This window comes from Nicotiana sylvestris, unplaced genomic scaffold, assembly GCF_000393655.2.
Source record: "Nicotiana sylvestris unplaced genomic scaffold, ASM39365v2 Un00008, whole genome shotgun sequence".
Classification (NCBI taxonomy): domain Eukaryota; kingdom Viridiplantae; phylum Streptophyta; class Magnoliopsida; order Solanales; family Solanaceae; genus Nicotiana; species Nicotiana sylvestris.
Window position 1 is genome coordinate 50,255 of NW_027184344.1, and position 15,589 is coordinate 65,843.

Consider the following 15,589-nt stretch of genomic DNA (forward strand, 5'->3'; position numbering starts at 1 on the left):
TTTTTTCTTTGTATGTTTTTCTTTTCTTGAGAGTTTCAATGTTTTTTCGGAATAAATGTTCAGCTCCTTTTTTTCTCTAATCTCTCTTTTTTCTGTCTGTGTCCCCTCTATCTGATTTCAAGACTTCTCTTTTATAACCCATCTCATAAACCTTTCAATTAATTAAAATCCATACTTTTTCTCTACCCAACCCATTATCTTTCCACTCATCCCCATTATATTAAATAAACATATCACACCACCCCATTTCATTTTGTCCCCCATGCTTCATTTAAAATAATGCAAGATTCCCCTTTAAATTAAATCTTGTCCCCCCTTTATATTAAATAATCATATCACAACCACCCCATTTCATTTTGTCCCCCATGCTTCAAATAAACAATTACAAAATGTACAATTCCTAAACTACCCCTTCCGACCTTACTGAAATTACCAAACTACCCCTGAACGTATTACAAATTTACCAAACTACCCATCAGCTATAACACATCAATTAATCAAACTTAACCAAAATATAGACAATATGATCAATTTCTAACAATGTTCAAACAACAATATGAACACGGATGAACATCATAACAACAATATCACATGAACATGATTTTAACAACATTTCAACAACAAATCACATGAACACAAATTGAACAACCAAGAACAACTAAAATTTGATTGAACAATATTTTTGGCAACAACAAACCTATTTTTCGGATTTAAACAACAACAACAATCAAACAAGTATATTTAGATTCCTAAATTCAATAATATTGAACTTAAAATCAACTCTAACAACATTACAACAAACAATTCTTATATTAAACTTTAAACAAGATTATGAGAACAATTCAAGAAATAATCATAAATGGTAAACAAGAAATCAAACTATACAAAATTCGGATTCAAGATCATCCAAACATGAACATGAATGAATCTATTTTAACACAACAAACATGACGGATTAAACGATTAAATCAATATATTCCTTTAACACAACTAAATTCTTTAAACAAATAACAAGATCGACGAAGAAACAATTATGAACTTAAACTTGAACTTAACAATACTAACAATTTCTAACAATACATAAACACATGAAACAAATTGAAGAAATAGTTAATTAAATTTCAATTTGAATCTAACAAACAACAAACTAACAAATATTCACTTAAACAATAATACAAACATGAAATGAATATGAAAACAACTAATTAAACTTCTATTTTGAAATCTGAAAATTAATTTTAACAAAGCACATGAACATGAACAAACTAGAAAAAATGATTTCAACGATAAACAACGAACAAAACAAGAATCAAATATTTAACGATTTTAACTTTTAGAAATATAAAAACGAAATATGGACAAAATAAAACTCAAAAACAACTAACCGGAGATGAATCAACGAAGAACTTTGATTGTAAACAAATCTGTCCGAGCCTCGACCAAAGCTCGAACAAATGACGACGAAGACGAAGAGAAGATGAAGCAGCCCGTAGCTACTGCCGCGACGAGCAGCAGCAGCAGTCCGTCCAACACCTGCTGCGACGAGCAGCAGCAGCACGACGTCAAGACAGCAGCAACGGCGGCGACAGGCAGCAGCACAGCGCGGACAGCCATGGACGACGACATGGTCGACGACGAAGCTCGTCCATGGCTGTGTTCGTTTGGTTGTTTGGTTGAGACAGAAGCAGCAGCAGCTGGTCGACCATGGCAGCGGCAGTCCGTCGAGGAGGATGACGGGAAGACGACGCACCGGCAGAAGCAGCGAGGAGCAGAAATGGGCAGCAGTGCGCACAACGGAGGTTTGACGAAGAAGATGAAGCAACGGAGAAACCATGGACGACGTCGACGGAAAAGATGAAGACGTGAAGATGGAGGGGAAGCCATGGTTGGGGTGTAAGGGGGCAGCCATGGTTGTGTTTTTTTAGCTTGGGGAAGATGATGAAAAGAGAGAAAGAGAAGAAAGGGGGGGGGCGGATTGGTTCTCTTTTTTTTTTGTTTTGTGTTGTTTGTAAGATAATAGGATGTTGGGTTATGGACTGGGTCGACCCAGTTCGAAATGGACTGGGTCGTAGGGAAGATTGGGCCATTTTTTGGGCCTATGGCTTGAAATCGAAGAAGAGGCCCAATTCCGACTTTCTTTATATTTTCGCTCTCTTTTCTTCTTTTATTTCTCTAAAACTAAATTATAAAAATACTTAAACTATTATTAAGAACTAAATTAAGTTATAAAAGCGCAAATTAACTCTCAATAACAATTAACGCACAATTAAGTATTAATTAAGCATAAAATTGTATATTTGGACATTAAATGCTAAAAATGCAAACGATGCCTATTTTTGTAATTTTTAATTTTTGTAAAACAAATTTAATCACTAACAATTGTAGAATTAAATCCTACATACAAAATGCGACATATTTTTGTATTTTTTATTAATTTAGCAAATAAACATGCACAGACAAATACAAATAATTATTCAAAATATCACAAAATATCACAAAATTGCACATCAAAGAAAAATCATTTTATTTTTGAATTTTTTGGGAGTAATTCTCATATTGGGTAAAAATCACGTGCTTACACCTCCCTCTGCAGTGATAGGCTTTAGTATTTTGACCATAACTTTTACTACAGATGTCCAAATTGTGATATCTTTACATTTCTAGAAACTAGACACGAAGGGATACAACTTTCGTTTTTGAATTACCTCAAAATTCCTTGTATATCAAAAGACATGAGCTTCCAAAGTTGGACCAGCAGGAAGGTTCTTCACCGCGGCCGCGCGCCCCCTTTTGTGCGGTCTGCGCGACACCTACCACGGCTGCGCCTGCTTTTATGCGGTCCACACAGCACTCACTGCGGGCGCACTCATTTTTGTGCGGACCACGTGGGTGAGTTCCGGGGCCTGCAACCCTCCTGGACCTGCTACAGCTATGATTTTCGGCCTAAAACATCTTGGAACCTATCCGGGACCCCCAAAACTTCAAACTAATTGTACCAACACATCACATGATATCTTCCAAACTTGTTCAACACTTCGGAACGTTTACAACAACATCAAATCATCAATTTAACATAGGATTCAAGCCTAAGAACTCCAAGAACTCTTAAATTATGCTTTCGATCAAAAGATTTACCAAATCTCGTCCGAATGACCTGAAATTTTTCACACACATCCCAAAAGATACAACAAAGCTACTACAACTCTCGGAATTTCATTCCGACCTTTATATTAAAATCTCACCTATCAACCAGAAATCGCCGAAATCTCTATTTCGCCAATCTAAGCCTAAACCTTCCACGGACTTCCAAAATGCATTCCGATCACGTTCCTAAGTCCCACATAACCTAACAGAGCTAACCAAATCATAAAAATTCTCATCCGAGATCAAATATACATAAGTCAAATTCTGGTCAAACCTTTCAAATTTTAAGCTTTCAACTGAGACTGTTCTTCCAAATTCATTCCGATTAACCTGAAGCCCAACACAAATGATTTACATAAGTTATAATACACCACACGGGGCAAGTCATGCCCGAGAACTGGCGGGTGAAATGCAAAAACTCAAAGCGACCGGTCGGGTCGTTACAAAATAGCAGAATTTTATGTTCTACTGTAGAGTGCCACTGAACTAGAGAAAAGCTTCATAGCATAATCTGCAATCTCCTTCGTCTCATATCCAACTAACACAACTACTGCAAATATCTCGTGTATCATTCTCTAGCTAGAAATGGTGCAACACTGTATATCAACTCGGATCTTTGTTGCTATCTCTTAGTCCTTTTTATTAAGGATTATCTATAACCTCATGCGATCTGTTTGATACCTTACTTTTGCAGAAAAGGGAGAAGGAGAAGTTTGAGAAAGAAGAGGCGGATATAACTTTGAGGAGAAGGAGGAGGAGAAATGGAGCTGAGGTTGTTTAAAAAGTGGGCACAAGTTAAAAGTTTAAAAAAAAATGGGTATAGGTTAAATGGAGGCGATCAAATAAGGCGCCCCGTGCAATTTTTACGAAAAATTATTAAACACGACTCCACCTAATTGGCACAGTATGACAACATATAATATGAATTGGCAAATTTTTAGCTTTAGATTAGGTTTGGCAAAAACAGCCCGAAAAAAGGAGAAATTTTCACAAACCACTATTGTTTAGGAGTTATTAGCTTGCTATAGCTATCATTTACTAAATTACTTCCTATAGCTATGTTTTCAGTTGTTATAGACTGTATTCGATGTAATTTTGCTACTGTATTCATGAATATAGTAGCAAAACTAGACGGAAAACAAGGGAGTCCAGCTAAACAGAGAATGTATTCGACTGTATTCGTGAGTTGTATTCGTGAATACAGTAAATCTGCGGAAAAAAGGGTCCTTTCAGCTGTTTAAAAACGGTAAGTGAATCAATTAACGCGATAGACTCCTAATATAACTCAACTATCTCAATTATAACATGCATAATTTGTATTTCCAGTTATAGAATATTCTCAGCCGAAAATACTCCAAAATAAAGTAATCTCTAGAAATTCAATTTTGCCTTTCTTTGTTGCTATCATTCGTGGAAGTTCTATTTACTAAATAAAATTCAAAATTCATACAATTATATACAACAATCGGTATAATTCAATTTTACATATGGCAAGTTAACCATACATACTGTAAATATGTTTGAATACATATGAATACAAACTGCAGTATATATACACTACAATCTACTGAATACATATGAATACATAATGCTTAATATATAATGGAATACATATGAATACATACTGTAGATATATTTGAATACATATGAATATAAACTTCAGTATATATACACTACAATCTGCTGAATACACAATGCTTAATATATAGTGCAATACATATGAATACATATTGTAGATATATTTGAATGCATATATACATCTGATGAATACATTCCATAGTTTACTAAAGGATTATTTTTAGTAAACTGTTGAATACATATTGCATATATATTTTGAATACATATGAATACATACTGCGGATATATTTGAATACATATATATTCATGTTTTAATAATTACTAACATTTTTTTTACAGATTGTCGACAAAATACATCAAAGATGCAACTTTCAATCTTGTTAGCCCACCATTTATCTTTGTCTACAACGTTGACTCTTTCAATGTGGTGGTAGGTTTCTCCGCCTATTCTCCTTCTGCCTCCAATCATCGGGATGGTCTGGCGACTATATATGGGGTTGCTACCATCGCCATGAATGATCACCTCTTGGTGATTCCATTCGAACTTCCCTGCCTGATGCAGGGTCGATGCTACAGCTCCAGCGGCATAGATCCATGGTCGTTCCAACAACAAATTGTAGGATGCTGGGACATCTATCACTTGAAAGTCAACGTCGAACCAAGTTGGCCCCATTTGCAAGCATAGGCTGATCTCTCCGATAGTAGACCTTTGGGACCCATCGAAGGCTTTGACATTGATGGACCCATCTTTGATCTCGTGCAGGCTCTTTCCCAATGTTCTGAGAGTTATCAATGGACAGATGTTGAGGTTGGAGCCTCCATCGATCAAGACTCTAGTGATGAAGTAATCCTCGCATTGCACGGTGATATGTAGGGCCATGTTGTGACTCAGTCCTTCCGGTGGCAGTTCATCTTCGTGGAGGTGATTTTGTGGCTTTCCAGTATTTGTCCTACCATATTTTCCATTTCGCCCCCAGTTATGTTGCTGGGCAAATAAGCTTCGCTCAATATTTTCATCAAGGCATTTTTGTGTGCGTCAGAGCTCTGTAGAAGAAGCAACACAAGAGCCCAACGAGATTGCTTCGACCGTTAACCTTCTCGACGCTGCACTTTCTCTATCCCCTCGTTTTGAGTTAGCACTCGAGTTAAAAGCTCGATCTTTACTCTATCTCTGGCATTTCAAGGAGGTCGCCAGTATGTTACAAGACAACATTCCCAGTTGATAATGGTGGTTGTATTCGTAAGGAAGATACTAGGTTGGGAGAGAGATAGTGGAGAGACATCGTGGATTTAGCAAAGTTGTATAATATACGGTGTTAGTGTGAAAGAAAGAATAGAAAGTAGGAGAGAGAAAAATATTTGACAACGTATTTAAAGGCTTAAAGATAGGAAGTGACCATAAATAAATAATTTGCTATAAAACCTAAAAGGTAGTTATAGAAAATAATTTTTTAAAAAGATATTTATTTAAAATAAAAAATAAGGTGTAAATATTTTCTATAGGAGGTAAAATTTCCAAAAAAAAAAAGAAGAATTATACAGACAAATTTTAGAAAACCCTACTTCTCAATTTATTCTCTCCCATGACTCAATTGCATCTGGTTTCCGCAAGAAAAAAAGAGCACCAAACGCTAACCTCCTTCGACGACTGCAATTTCAAAAACACTCTCTCATCAATCTTTTTGCTATGAACTTGAAATTCATTATTGAATAGACAAATCAGATTGCAAACAAACAAAATGCAGAATTATTTTTTGTTATTAAAAAATGGAGATATATACTTACACGTATATGCACATGTATCATACATTTGGGGTCAATCTTTTTCGATGGGTAGATTTATCCTCTCTTCTTCTTTTTTCCTCCGCGTTTTTCTTTCGTTTTTGATTGAAAAAATAGTCCTAATTCTCATCTTGTATATTAATGTATTTCTACCATCTATATTTGTGTGAATCCATAAGAAATTATGTGTTATACACTGAGATATACAAAAAAAAAAAAAATTAATATATGTTTTGATATAAAAAATGGCAAAATACATAAACAGTCCCTCCAAGTTGTTCATAACGGTCATTTGAACACCTTAACTGATTTCTTTTTCATTTTAACATTTCAAGTGGCTATTAAATGTATCTCGTGAACACCCGAGTCTGGCAGACTATATGTGTGAGTTGCCTCGCCAGTGACATGTCAAATGAACCAATTAAAAAATGACATGTGTAGTTTATAATAAAAAATTTGATAAATATAAACTAAATACATTAAAAAAATCTTTTTTTATTAATTAGCCACCCACCCCCTCTCTTCATCTTCTTCCTTCTCACTCCCTCTCTCGCCCCCCATCCCCCCTCCCCCAAATAACCCCTCACACTGATTTCCTAGCACCTTCCAAGAAATTGGATGACAAAATCCCACATAAAATTGAATGAAATTGAGTGGTGATCAGTGATTTCCGGTAATTTTCACCCATGAAATTGAGTGAAAATTGGATTCACCAGATTTCACCGGATTTGATTTTAAACACTCTGTTCTTTTTCATATATATAGAGAGAAAGTAAAAGATATCGTAGTTCGTATATGAAGAAGACATTTTACTAACATTCCAACACCCCTTTTGTATAATATGAACAAAGAGCACAGTTTTCTCACTTCTTCTCCCTAGAATTTTTTTTTCACTTCTTCCGAAGTATATTTTAGTCATGGCGAGGAATGGAGTATTTTTGCGGCGGTGGAGGGCGGAGAAGATGGAGGAGTTTGATAATTTGTGCCCGTCTTTTGATTCTGATGAAGTTCATGTTTTTTGTTGTCGATGATAGTCTCGTCGATCAGAAAATTATTGAACGGATATTGAAAATCAGATCTTGCAAAGGTTGAATGAAAATCCAAACCCCCAATTCAGTTTTTGTGTTTTTATCCAAACCCCCGAAAAAAGATAAGCCTAATATTAAAGATTTTCACGCGCTTAGATGTAAGTGTAACGCACAATATTTTCCATGTCAGCGTAAGGGGTTTAAGAGAATATACTTCTACCAAGCAGATGTGTCTATCTGGTCACATAACAAGTTAAGGTGTTCAAATGACCGTTGTGGACAACTTGAATGGGCAATTTATGTATTTAGCCGAAAAAATTGATATACACAAAAAAGAAAAATAAAGTTGTAATACATTTTGGTATACACGTTATTTGATGTGTTATACATTGTGATATACAAACAATAGAATTATTTTTTGTTATACACTTGGATACTCTGGATATGCATTGGCCTTCCTAAAGTACTTAACCCGATATAGGATATCCGCATTAGAGTCCGAATAAATTTGGATTTGCACCGGAAAGTCCCACATTGAGGATAAAATGCTATCTAACAAAAGTGACTCAATATCCAAGGACTTGAACCCGAGACGTCTAGTTAAGGATGAAGGAGTACTTACAACTCCACCACAACCCTTGTCGGATTTGGAGAAAAATCGGTTGCCCCGAGATTAGCTATTCCAAAGTTGTTATCCCACATTAAATATGGTATAAAACTAATATCAAAATTATAGTATAACTAATCCCAAATTACTAGCATTTTGCTATGAAACAAACAACTTTAGGTTCGTTTGGCTATAAGGACCAGGGATAATAATTCTGAGATAAAATATGAGATTATTTTACTTGGCATTTGATTGAATTTTTTTTATCTCGGTATAAAGAATTATATGATTGTTTATACATTAGTTGTGGTATTATTTTTTATACCACACACATGTGAGATATCAACCAGGGGACTATATCAATCCCGGAATACAATAATAAAGTGACAAAGATGACCCTCTCCAAAGTTTTTTTCTCAAACTCCTTTACAAAGCTGTTTTTGATTGAAAAAGTAGTCCTAATTCTCATCTTGTATATTAATGTATTTCTACAATCTATATTTGTGTGAATCTATAAGAAATTATGTGTTATACACTGAGATATACAAAGAAGAAAAATAAATTTTTGGTAAAAAATTTGATATACATTTTGATATACACAAAAAAGAAAAATAAAGTTTTAATATACATTTTGATATACACATTATTTGATGTGTTATACATTATGATATACAAACAATAGAATTATTTTTGTGATACACTTGGATATGCTTTGGCATAGAGACAACAATAAAACTTAAACAACTATATTTATAATTTCATATTTTAGATATACAAAGAAGAAAAATAGAATTTTAATATATTTTAGCCCAAATTGATCTATGGTAACTGTAAAAATTGCACGGGCTAGCCAGTTTTTGGACTGTTTATTCAAAAATAGTCACTATTTTACTGCAACACGAAAAATTCCAGCATAATATACTGGAGATCGGTGCACTTGTGTATGAACTTCCAGCATATTATGCTAGAACTCCAACACGCGGAAAGTTCCAACATAATATACTGGAGATTGGAGCACCTGTGTATGAACTTCCAGCATATTATACTGGACCGATATATTATAACTCCCGTATAATATACTGGAGTTCCAACGTACTTATGTTGGAACTCCAATATATATATTATACTGGAATTCGAGTATATTATGCTGGAGTATTTTCCGGATTTTGATTAGTGTTTTCGTTCAGATTTATCTTTACATGAAAAGTGGCTAAATTTCGATTACTTTTGAAACTGTAGCTATTTTTGAATGACCGCTTGTAAATTTGGGTATTTTTGAATTTCTCCCTGAGTAACTTTGCTAAAATATCTTTAAAAAACTTCTTTTTTATATGTTAAACATGACCATAACAAAAGAAAAAAAAGTCTTATTTGATTATTAACAACGGATAAGAAAACAATACACATTAATTAAAGTTTAGTAAGAGTTTGGCGGGTTGGGTTATGACTCAAATTTTAGCCCAACTTGGCCTAACTTTTGGGCGGGTCAATAACCCGCCCTTTATTGACTTAGCCATTTTGACCCACTCAAATCAACCCAACCCATCCATTTGACCCTCCCCCCCCCCCCAATCTAATACTTATAATCTAAGGACCCGTTTGGCCATGAGTTTTGCCAAAATAAATTTGGGATTTATTTGGCAAACTTATGTTTGGCCATAAATTTTGCCCACATTTTGGCAAAATCCCAAAATCACCCCAATTGCTAATTTTGGGCCAAAATCCCAAAACTTGGGAATTATATACATGTTTTTCCATAATAAAGTTGAGAAACATGTTTTGAAAACGTATGTCCAAACACATTTTCATCTTCAAACCAAACTTCACCCAAATCAGATTTTTCAAAATAAATTTGGGAATCTATGGCCAAACACTAGCTAAATATAATGGTTTTTAGAAAGTTCTCCTTTGGAAAGATTAATACCCAATCTTATAAATCAAAATGGATACAGAGGATTTGTATTAATTTGGGCAGTATAACTAACATCATGAAAATTCACAGTTGTTAATAGTTGGTGTCTTTTCACAAGATGGTACTTTCACTTGACATAAAACTACATGGGATCATAAACTGACTAATTTTGCCAGCTTTTGGAACTACAAAGAATGGTTGAGCATATCTCACTAGTAAGAAGAACAACCTAGGACATAGTTAAGATTGCAGCTTGTTAGCTAAGTAGAGAGCAAGTTTCTCTCTTTGAATTGAAGAAGATTTATCAGTAGAATCACCAACTTGTTGCCCATAATCAGGATCATGATGATGAGTTAATGGCACTTTGTCGTCAACTCCATCGTTTAAATCGATGACAATATTGTGTAGCAAGCAGCATACAAGAATAATCCGTGGTAACTTATGCTTATCAGGCCTCCACATTACTCCTTGTATTATTTTCCATTTATCTTTTAACCTGGCTAAAGCTCTCTGTGCTACTTTCCTCATTGCAAAATGTCGCTTATTGTAATCAGCTTCATAATCAGATAGTCCGCGCCCAACATAAGGAGTAAGAAGCCATGGCAAAAGGGGAAATCCCGAGTCTCCAACGATGTATTCTCTCAGTTCTGTGTCATCTGAGAGCTTAATTTTGTTTCCACTTAGCCTTTTTCCTTCTTCTGTGAGTGTGAAAATTCTTGAGCTTTTGAGCACCTCCGAGTCGCTTAGACTTCCAGGCCAACCAGCGACAACATCAAGGAATCTCATGTCAGGGTCAACAATTGCTTGTAAAAGCATACTGTGATTTTTTTCCAAATCGGACCAGATTTTACTTGAAGGGACGTCTGTCGATAGGCAAAACATGATATGTGTGGTGTCAATGGCACCACAACAATTGGGAAGGCCTTGGATATTTTCAAATTTCGATTTTATGTTTTTCATATCTTCTTGATTTGAAGGCCAATGGATATGGTGAAGGCCTCTGTGTTCCATGGCTTCCACGAATCGCCAAGTTATTTGAGAGACAGTTGACTGGTTTATTCCAAGAGATTCACCGACACTTGAAAGTGAGTCGCCTGAACTAAGCCTTCTCAAAGCAACAGCAACTCGGTCATCTAGAGACAAAAACTTGCCGCTGAGATCAGTTAAGTTCGTTGGTTTTGCCATCATCTCTTCTTTCACAAGTGAACAGATGTAGTTAAATGTCTTCCTTGAAAGTTTGAACAGCGATTCAAATGTAACTGAATTTCCCTTCTTTACTGAAGTCCCTGAGAAGCGACAAACAGAAAGAGGGTCATATTTCATTGCTGCAAACAGGCCATTAAACTGATGAATATTTTCTCATTATAAAGATAGAAGAACTCCATCTTTTTCCAAACCTAGTACTAACTAGGAACTCAACCAGCAAGAAAGAGGTCCAAGTTTTAGGCCTTTTTCCTGAAACTGTTTTACAACAGGACGACAATTCTCTTCAAAAACTATTATAATTTATATATTGGAAGAGCAGAAGTTTAGGAGCTAAGGATACACATAACCATCACTTTGTGCAGTATTTGAAAATTTCTTGTAGCACTTTCACGTTCATGTATCCACAATCTCTCCCTAAATGGCTACCTCTTTGCTATATAACAAACTTAATTGCATTGTTCGGAATCTAAAGCAAATACCATATTCACTTCAGTTCTCAAAGCTAGATTAAAACAGTCAAAAGAAATCACTAGTCCATAAACTTACGCAGCAACAGTCTTAAGCTGTGCACTAGCATAGCATTAGTTCCTGTTGCTTAGCCTCAATACCGAAAGTCTTCTTTTGAAAATTTCAACCCAATAGCTGAACCAACCTGGTATAGTTAAATATTGGAAGCTGACTAGAACTCTATAACGATCGTTTGGTTCAGCTATTCGGATGAAATTTCAAAAGAAGACTTTAAGGCTAAGAAATGAACTATCCTCCTAAAAGTTAACAATGCCTTTGAGATTGAACCCTTTAACGAGTATGTAATATGTCAACTTTTTTGCCCTTGAGGCTTGCATTCCAACTAACTATTAAAAGTTTGCAAGTCGTAATTCAATGTCCTCCCTTTTGTTCCATCCTTTAGTCTCCTTTCCATTTCTTCATCCCTAGTGAACTCAGTACTTTCTTCTTCACAAATCTTCACTCATTAAAAAGCTATCATTGCAGAATCAAAGACCATACGAACTATTATAGCCTCTTCAAAATCATAGTTCAGTCTGGCAGAAATATCTCAAGCACATGTAAACATAAAAGTATCTGCTTGGAAGCTCATCCTCAAGCTTATTAAGCTATTAAGAAGAGTTGCGCATTTAAATGAAGGGGTTAAAGTAAAAGAAAGCGGTTCTGAATTAAACTGCTCGTCAGAAGAAAGAAATCAAGCAGCACAACACTTCAAACATATCAATAAGCACAGCTTTTGAGTTCACAGTTTTGATACACCTAAGCTCAAGCTTACAACAGTCTGTTGAAGAGGCTATTGCCTAAAGAAATTAACATCATATCATTTGATAGATCTTACTTTGCAGAGAACATCTCCAGCACTCTACTCATTTGTAAAGCCAAACCTATGTAGGTAATCTTTACCTAAGCATTGACACCAGAAACAACAATATGTACTCATTTATAAGTATGCATTTCTCTGTCAGTGCGATTGAGAGAAGGGGAAGACCAAAAACTGATTCCACTTTCAGTCAGATGCATGTTCCAGTGTAAAGTTACTAGACAAAAGGCCCTACCGGCCGAGAACCATAGGACCAAAAATCACTTAGACAGGTTGACTAGATTTGAACTTTAATTAACCATTGCAGGATATTTTGGTGAATTGATTTGTACTTCTTCAGCAGTTCAGCTCCATCCTTAAAACATGGTTCAGGTGTAACAGAAGGGAAGGGAAGCTACTTTGTTTATAATGCCAGTTTTGTTCCCTCGTTTCGATCTTCTTGATCTAATTTTTCCCTTCATTTTTCAAGGAAAACAGAACTAAATACATTTTCAGAGCATCTTTTTATTTTTATTTTTATAAAGACGTTCTCAGAGATGCTCATGTGCGCGGCACGCTGCAAACTAAATAACTCTAATGGTATCAGGATATGATGCAGTCTGTTCTTCAAGCCCGAATAAATAACAACTGAGAATAAGCTGCAACAAGTTTTACTAAGCTAAACAATTGGAAGGAAATGGAAAGTTTATCGGGAGCATAGTGAATTGTTGTGATGCCCATGACAGAGGGTGATCTGATGAGTGCAGGTCAAGGAACGGAATTAGCGAGGTTCTAGGCTGGCAAGCTTCCGAAGAATAGGTGCATAAGACCTTAGGTAAATACTACATCCGAAAGGGAGAAGAAAGTGAAGTACCATAAAACAAAGCACAGGTTCACCCGGTATGCACACTTTTGGACTTGATGTGGCATAAAGAACAAAGTCATGAGCTCTGTTGGACCAAAGCAGACAATACATGCCATGGATTTGAGCTATGACAATGGTACTAATGGTAAAAGACTAAAAGTAAATGCAAAACCAATCATCATTAGTGCATGTCTCCCAAAATTTGCTAACACTTAGCACCTTATTATGTCATTAAGAAAAGTCAAACTCACATTAATCCTGACTTCTGTAACATTTTGATCAGTTACTTACAAAAGACAAACCCTTGTTCCTTCTTCTACATTGCTTCAAGCTCCACGATTTACACTCAATTGGTTCAATCGTTAAGTTTTTACTACTGAATCCATTACACCTTCGAAATTATGGATTCAAAATTTAATATTTGTCGAAATTTAGTATCTTTTACATAAATAGCTTTGTTACATGTCTAAAATATTGCGTTCGGTTGAACCCCATAATTACATGCTACATCCAAAATAAATAAATAAATAAAAATATTAGCTTTAAGCTTTTAGAATAAGGATCACACAGCAAAGAGATCTTGGATTCAAGTCTCATTGTCACCATTCAACAAACACAAACGTATTTTCATGTGTTTAACCAAAAATAAATAAAAGAATCAATCTCCACATGTTGAATAAGTAAGTAAATAACATCTCGTCTCGACGGTCACACAATCCAACACACTCCCCATCTTTTTCCTTCATTTCTCTCCAAAGAAAGGAAAATACCCAGAATATAAAGAGAGCAGAAATCAATTCAACATAACTCAAAGTTGACCCTCGTCCAAAATTTGCAAAACACAACAAATACCAAACAGAACAAAAATGCAGCATCAAACACAACATGAACAGAACAGCACAAATCAAGAAAGTACATACATGCACATAAACAAAAATATTAATTTCTGAGAAAACTAAATGTTGAAAGTTATGTACCAGAAATCCTTTTGGAAAAGTCGTCCCACCAATCTGAAGGACAAGGTTGAGATAACGGGGAACGAAGAAGGGTATAATGGTCAACATCTTTGTCTGCCTTCTTCTTCCTCTTTAATCCCCTTATGGGTCCCATTAAAACTTAAACCCAGTTGATTTAAAAGCCAAAAACTTTCTTCGACAGACCCAAAAAAGAACTTGAGAAAATGGGCTATGGTTGAAAGAAGGAATACTAACAGATGGTGCTATTTGTGAAAGCTTATAGAGGAAGAAGAAGAAAGGTGACGCTGATGTAGAGTCGTAGAGCAGAGAGTGGAGAAAAGAGGAGAGACTGAGGGGCTAATTGTAAATTTTTAGATTATAGTCTTAAAGAAGCATGCAGTTATATATGCCTCCGTTTCCATTAAAAGACATTGGTGCACTTATTTTGTTAGAAAACAAATTATACAGGGATAATAATGTGAAAATTATAATATGAGAATTAAATAATAATAATACAAATTAAAAATATTTCATTCATTAGATTTAAAATAAATATATGATTTATAATATAAAATGTGTGTTTGATTCTATAATAAATAAAATTGAAAGTTGAATAAGCATTATTTCAAATTTTATCTTGGCCTTCCTAAACTACATTTTTTTTTATTTCAACCCGATATCAGATATCCGCATTGGGGTACGATTAAATTTGGATCCGCGTCGGAAAGTTCCACATTAGGGGTAAAGTGCTCCTTAACAAAAGTGACTTCATATTCAAGGGCTTGAACCCGAGACGTTTAGTTAAGGATGAAAGAGTACTTACAACTCCACCACAACCCTTATCGGATTCGGAGAAAAACTGGTTGTCCGAAGATTAGCTATTCCAAAGTTGTTATCCCACATTAAATTAAATATGGTGTAAAACTAATACCAAAATTATGATATAACCAATACCTAAATTACTATCCTTCGCTATGAATCAAACAACTTTAGGGTCGTTTGGCTATAAGGACAAGGAATAATAATTCTGAGATTGAATATGAGATTATTTTATTTGGCGTTTGATTGAATTTTTTATCTTGGTATAAAGAATTATATGATTGTTTATACATTACTTGTGGTATTATTTTTTATACCACACATATGTGAGATATCAATCAGGGGATTATCAATCCCGGGATACAACAATAAAGTGACAAAGATGA

At 35.1% G+C, this 15,589-nt stretch overlaps 1 protein-coding gene across 1 annotated transcript; it reads right to left on the reverse strand.

Moving 5' to 3' along the window:
* Nucleotides 1–10,100: 10,100 nt before the first annotated feature.
* LOC104213926 (protein ALP1-like) lies at nt 10,101–14,733 on the reverse strand. Its single transcript, XM_009763492.2, has 2 exons — nt 14,406–14,733; nt 10,101–11,337 (listed from the first exon to the last, which is right to left on the reverse strand). The coding sequence occupies exons 1-2, from the start codon at nt 14,536–14,538 to the stop codon at nt 10,292–10,294; spliced, it is 1,179 nt and encodes a 392-aa protein (XP_009761794.1). The 5' UTR covers nt 14,539–14,733; the 3' UTR covers nt 10,101–10,291.
* Between the last annotated feature and the right edge of the window lie 856 nt (nt 14,734–15,589).

Excerpts from the sequence above, each read along its gene's own strand:
- LOC104213926 (XM_009763492.2), bottom strand. The coding sequence starts at position 14,538 with ATGGGACCCATAAGGGGATTAAAGAGGAAGAAGAAGGCAGACAAAGAT. Across the intron at positions 11,338-14,405 it reads CTTTTCCAAAAGGATTTCTG|GGACTTCAGTAAAGAAGGGA; the intron begins GTACATAACTTT and ends GTCGCTTCTCAG.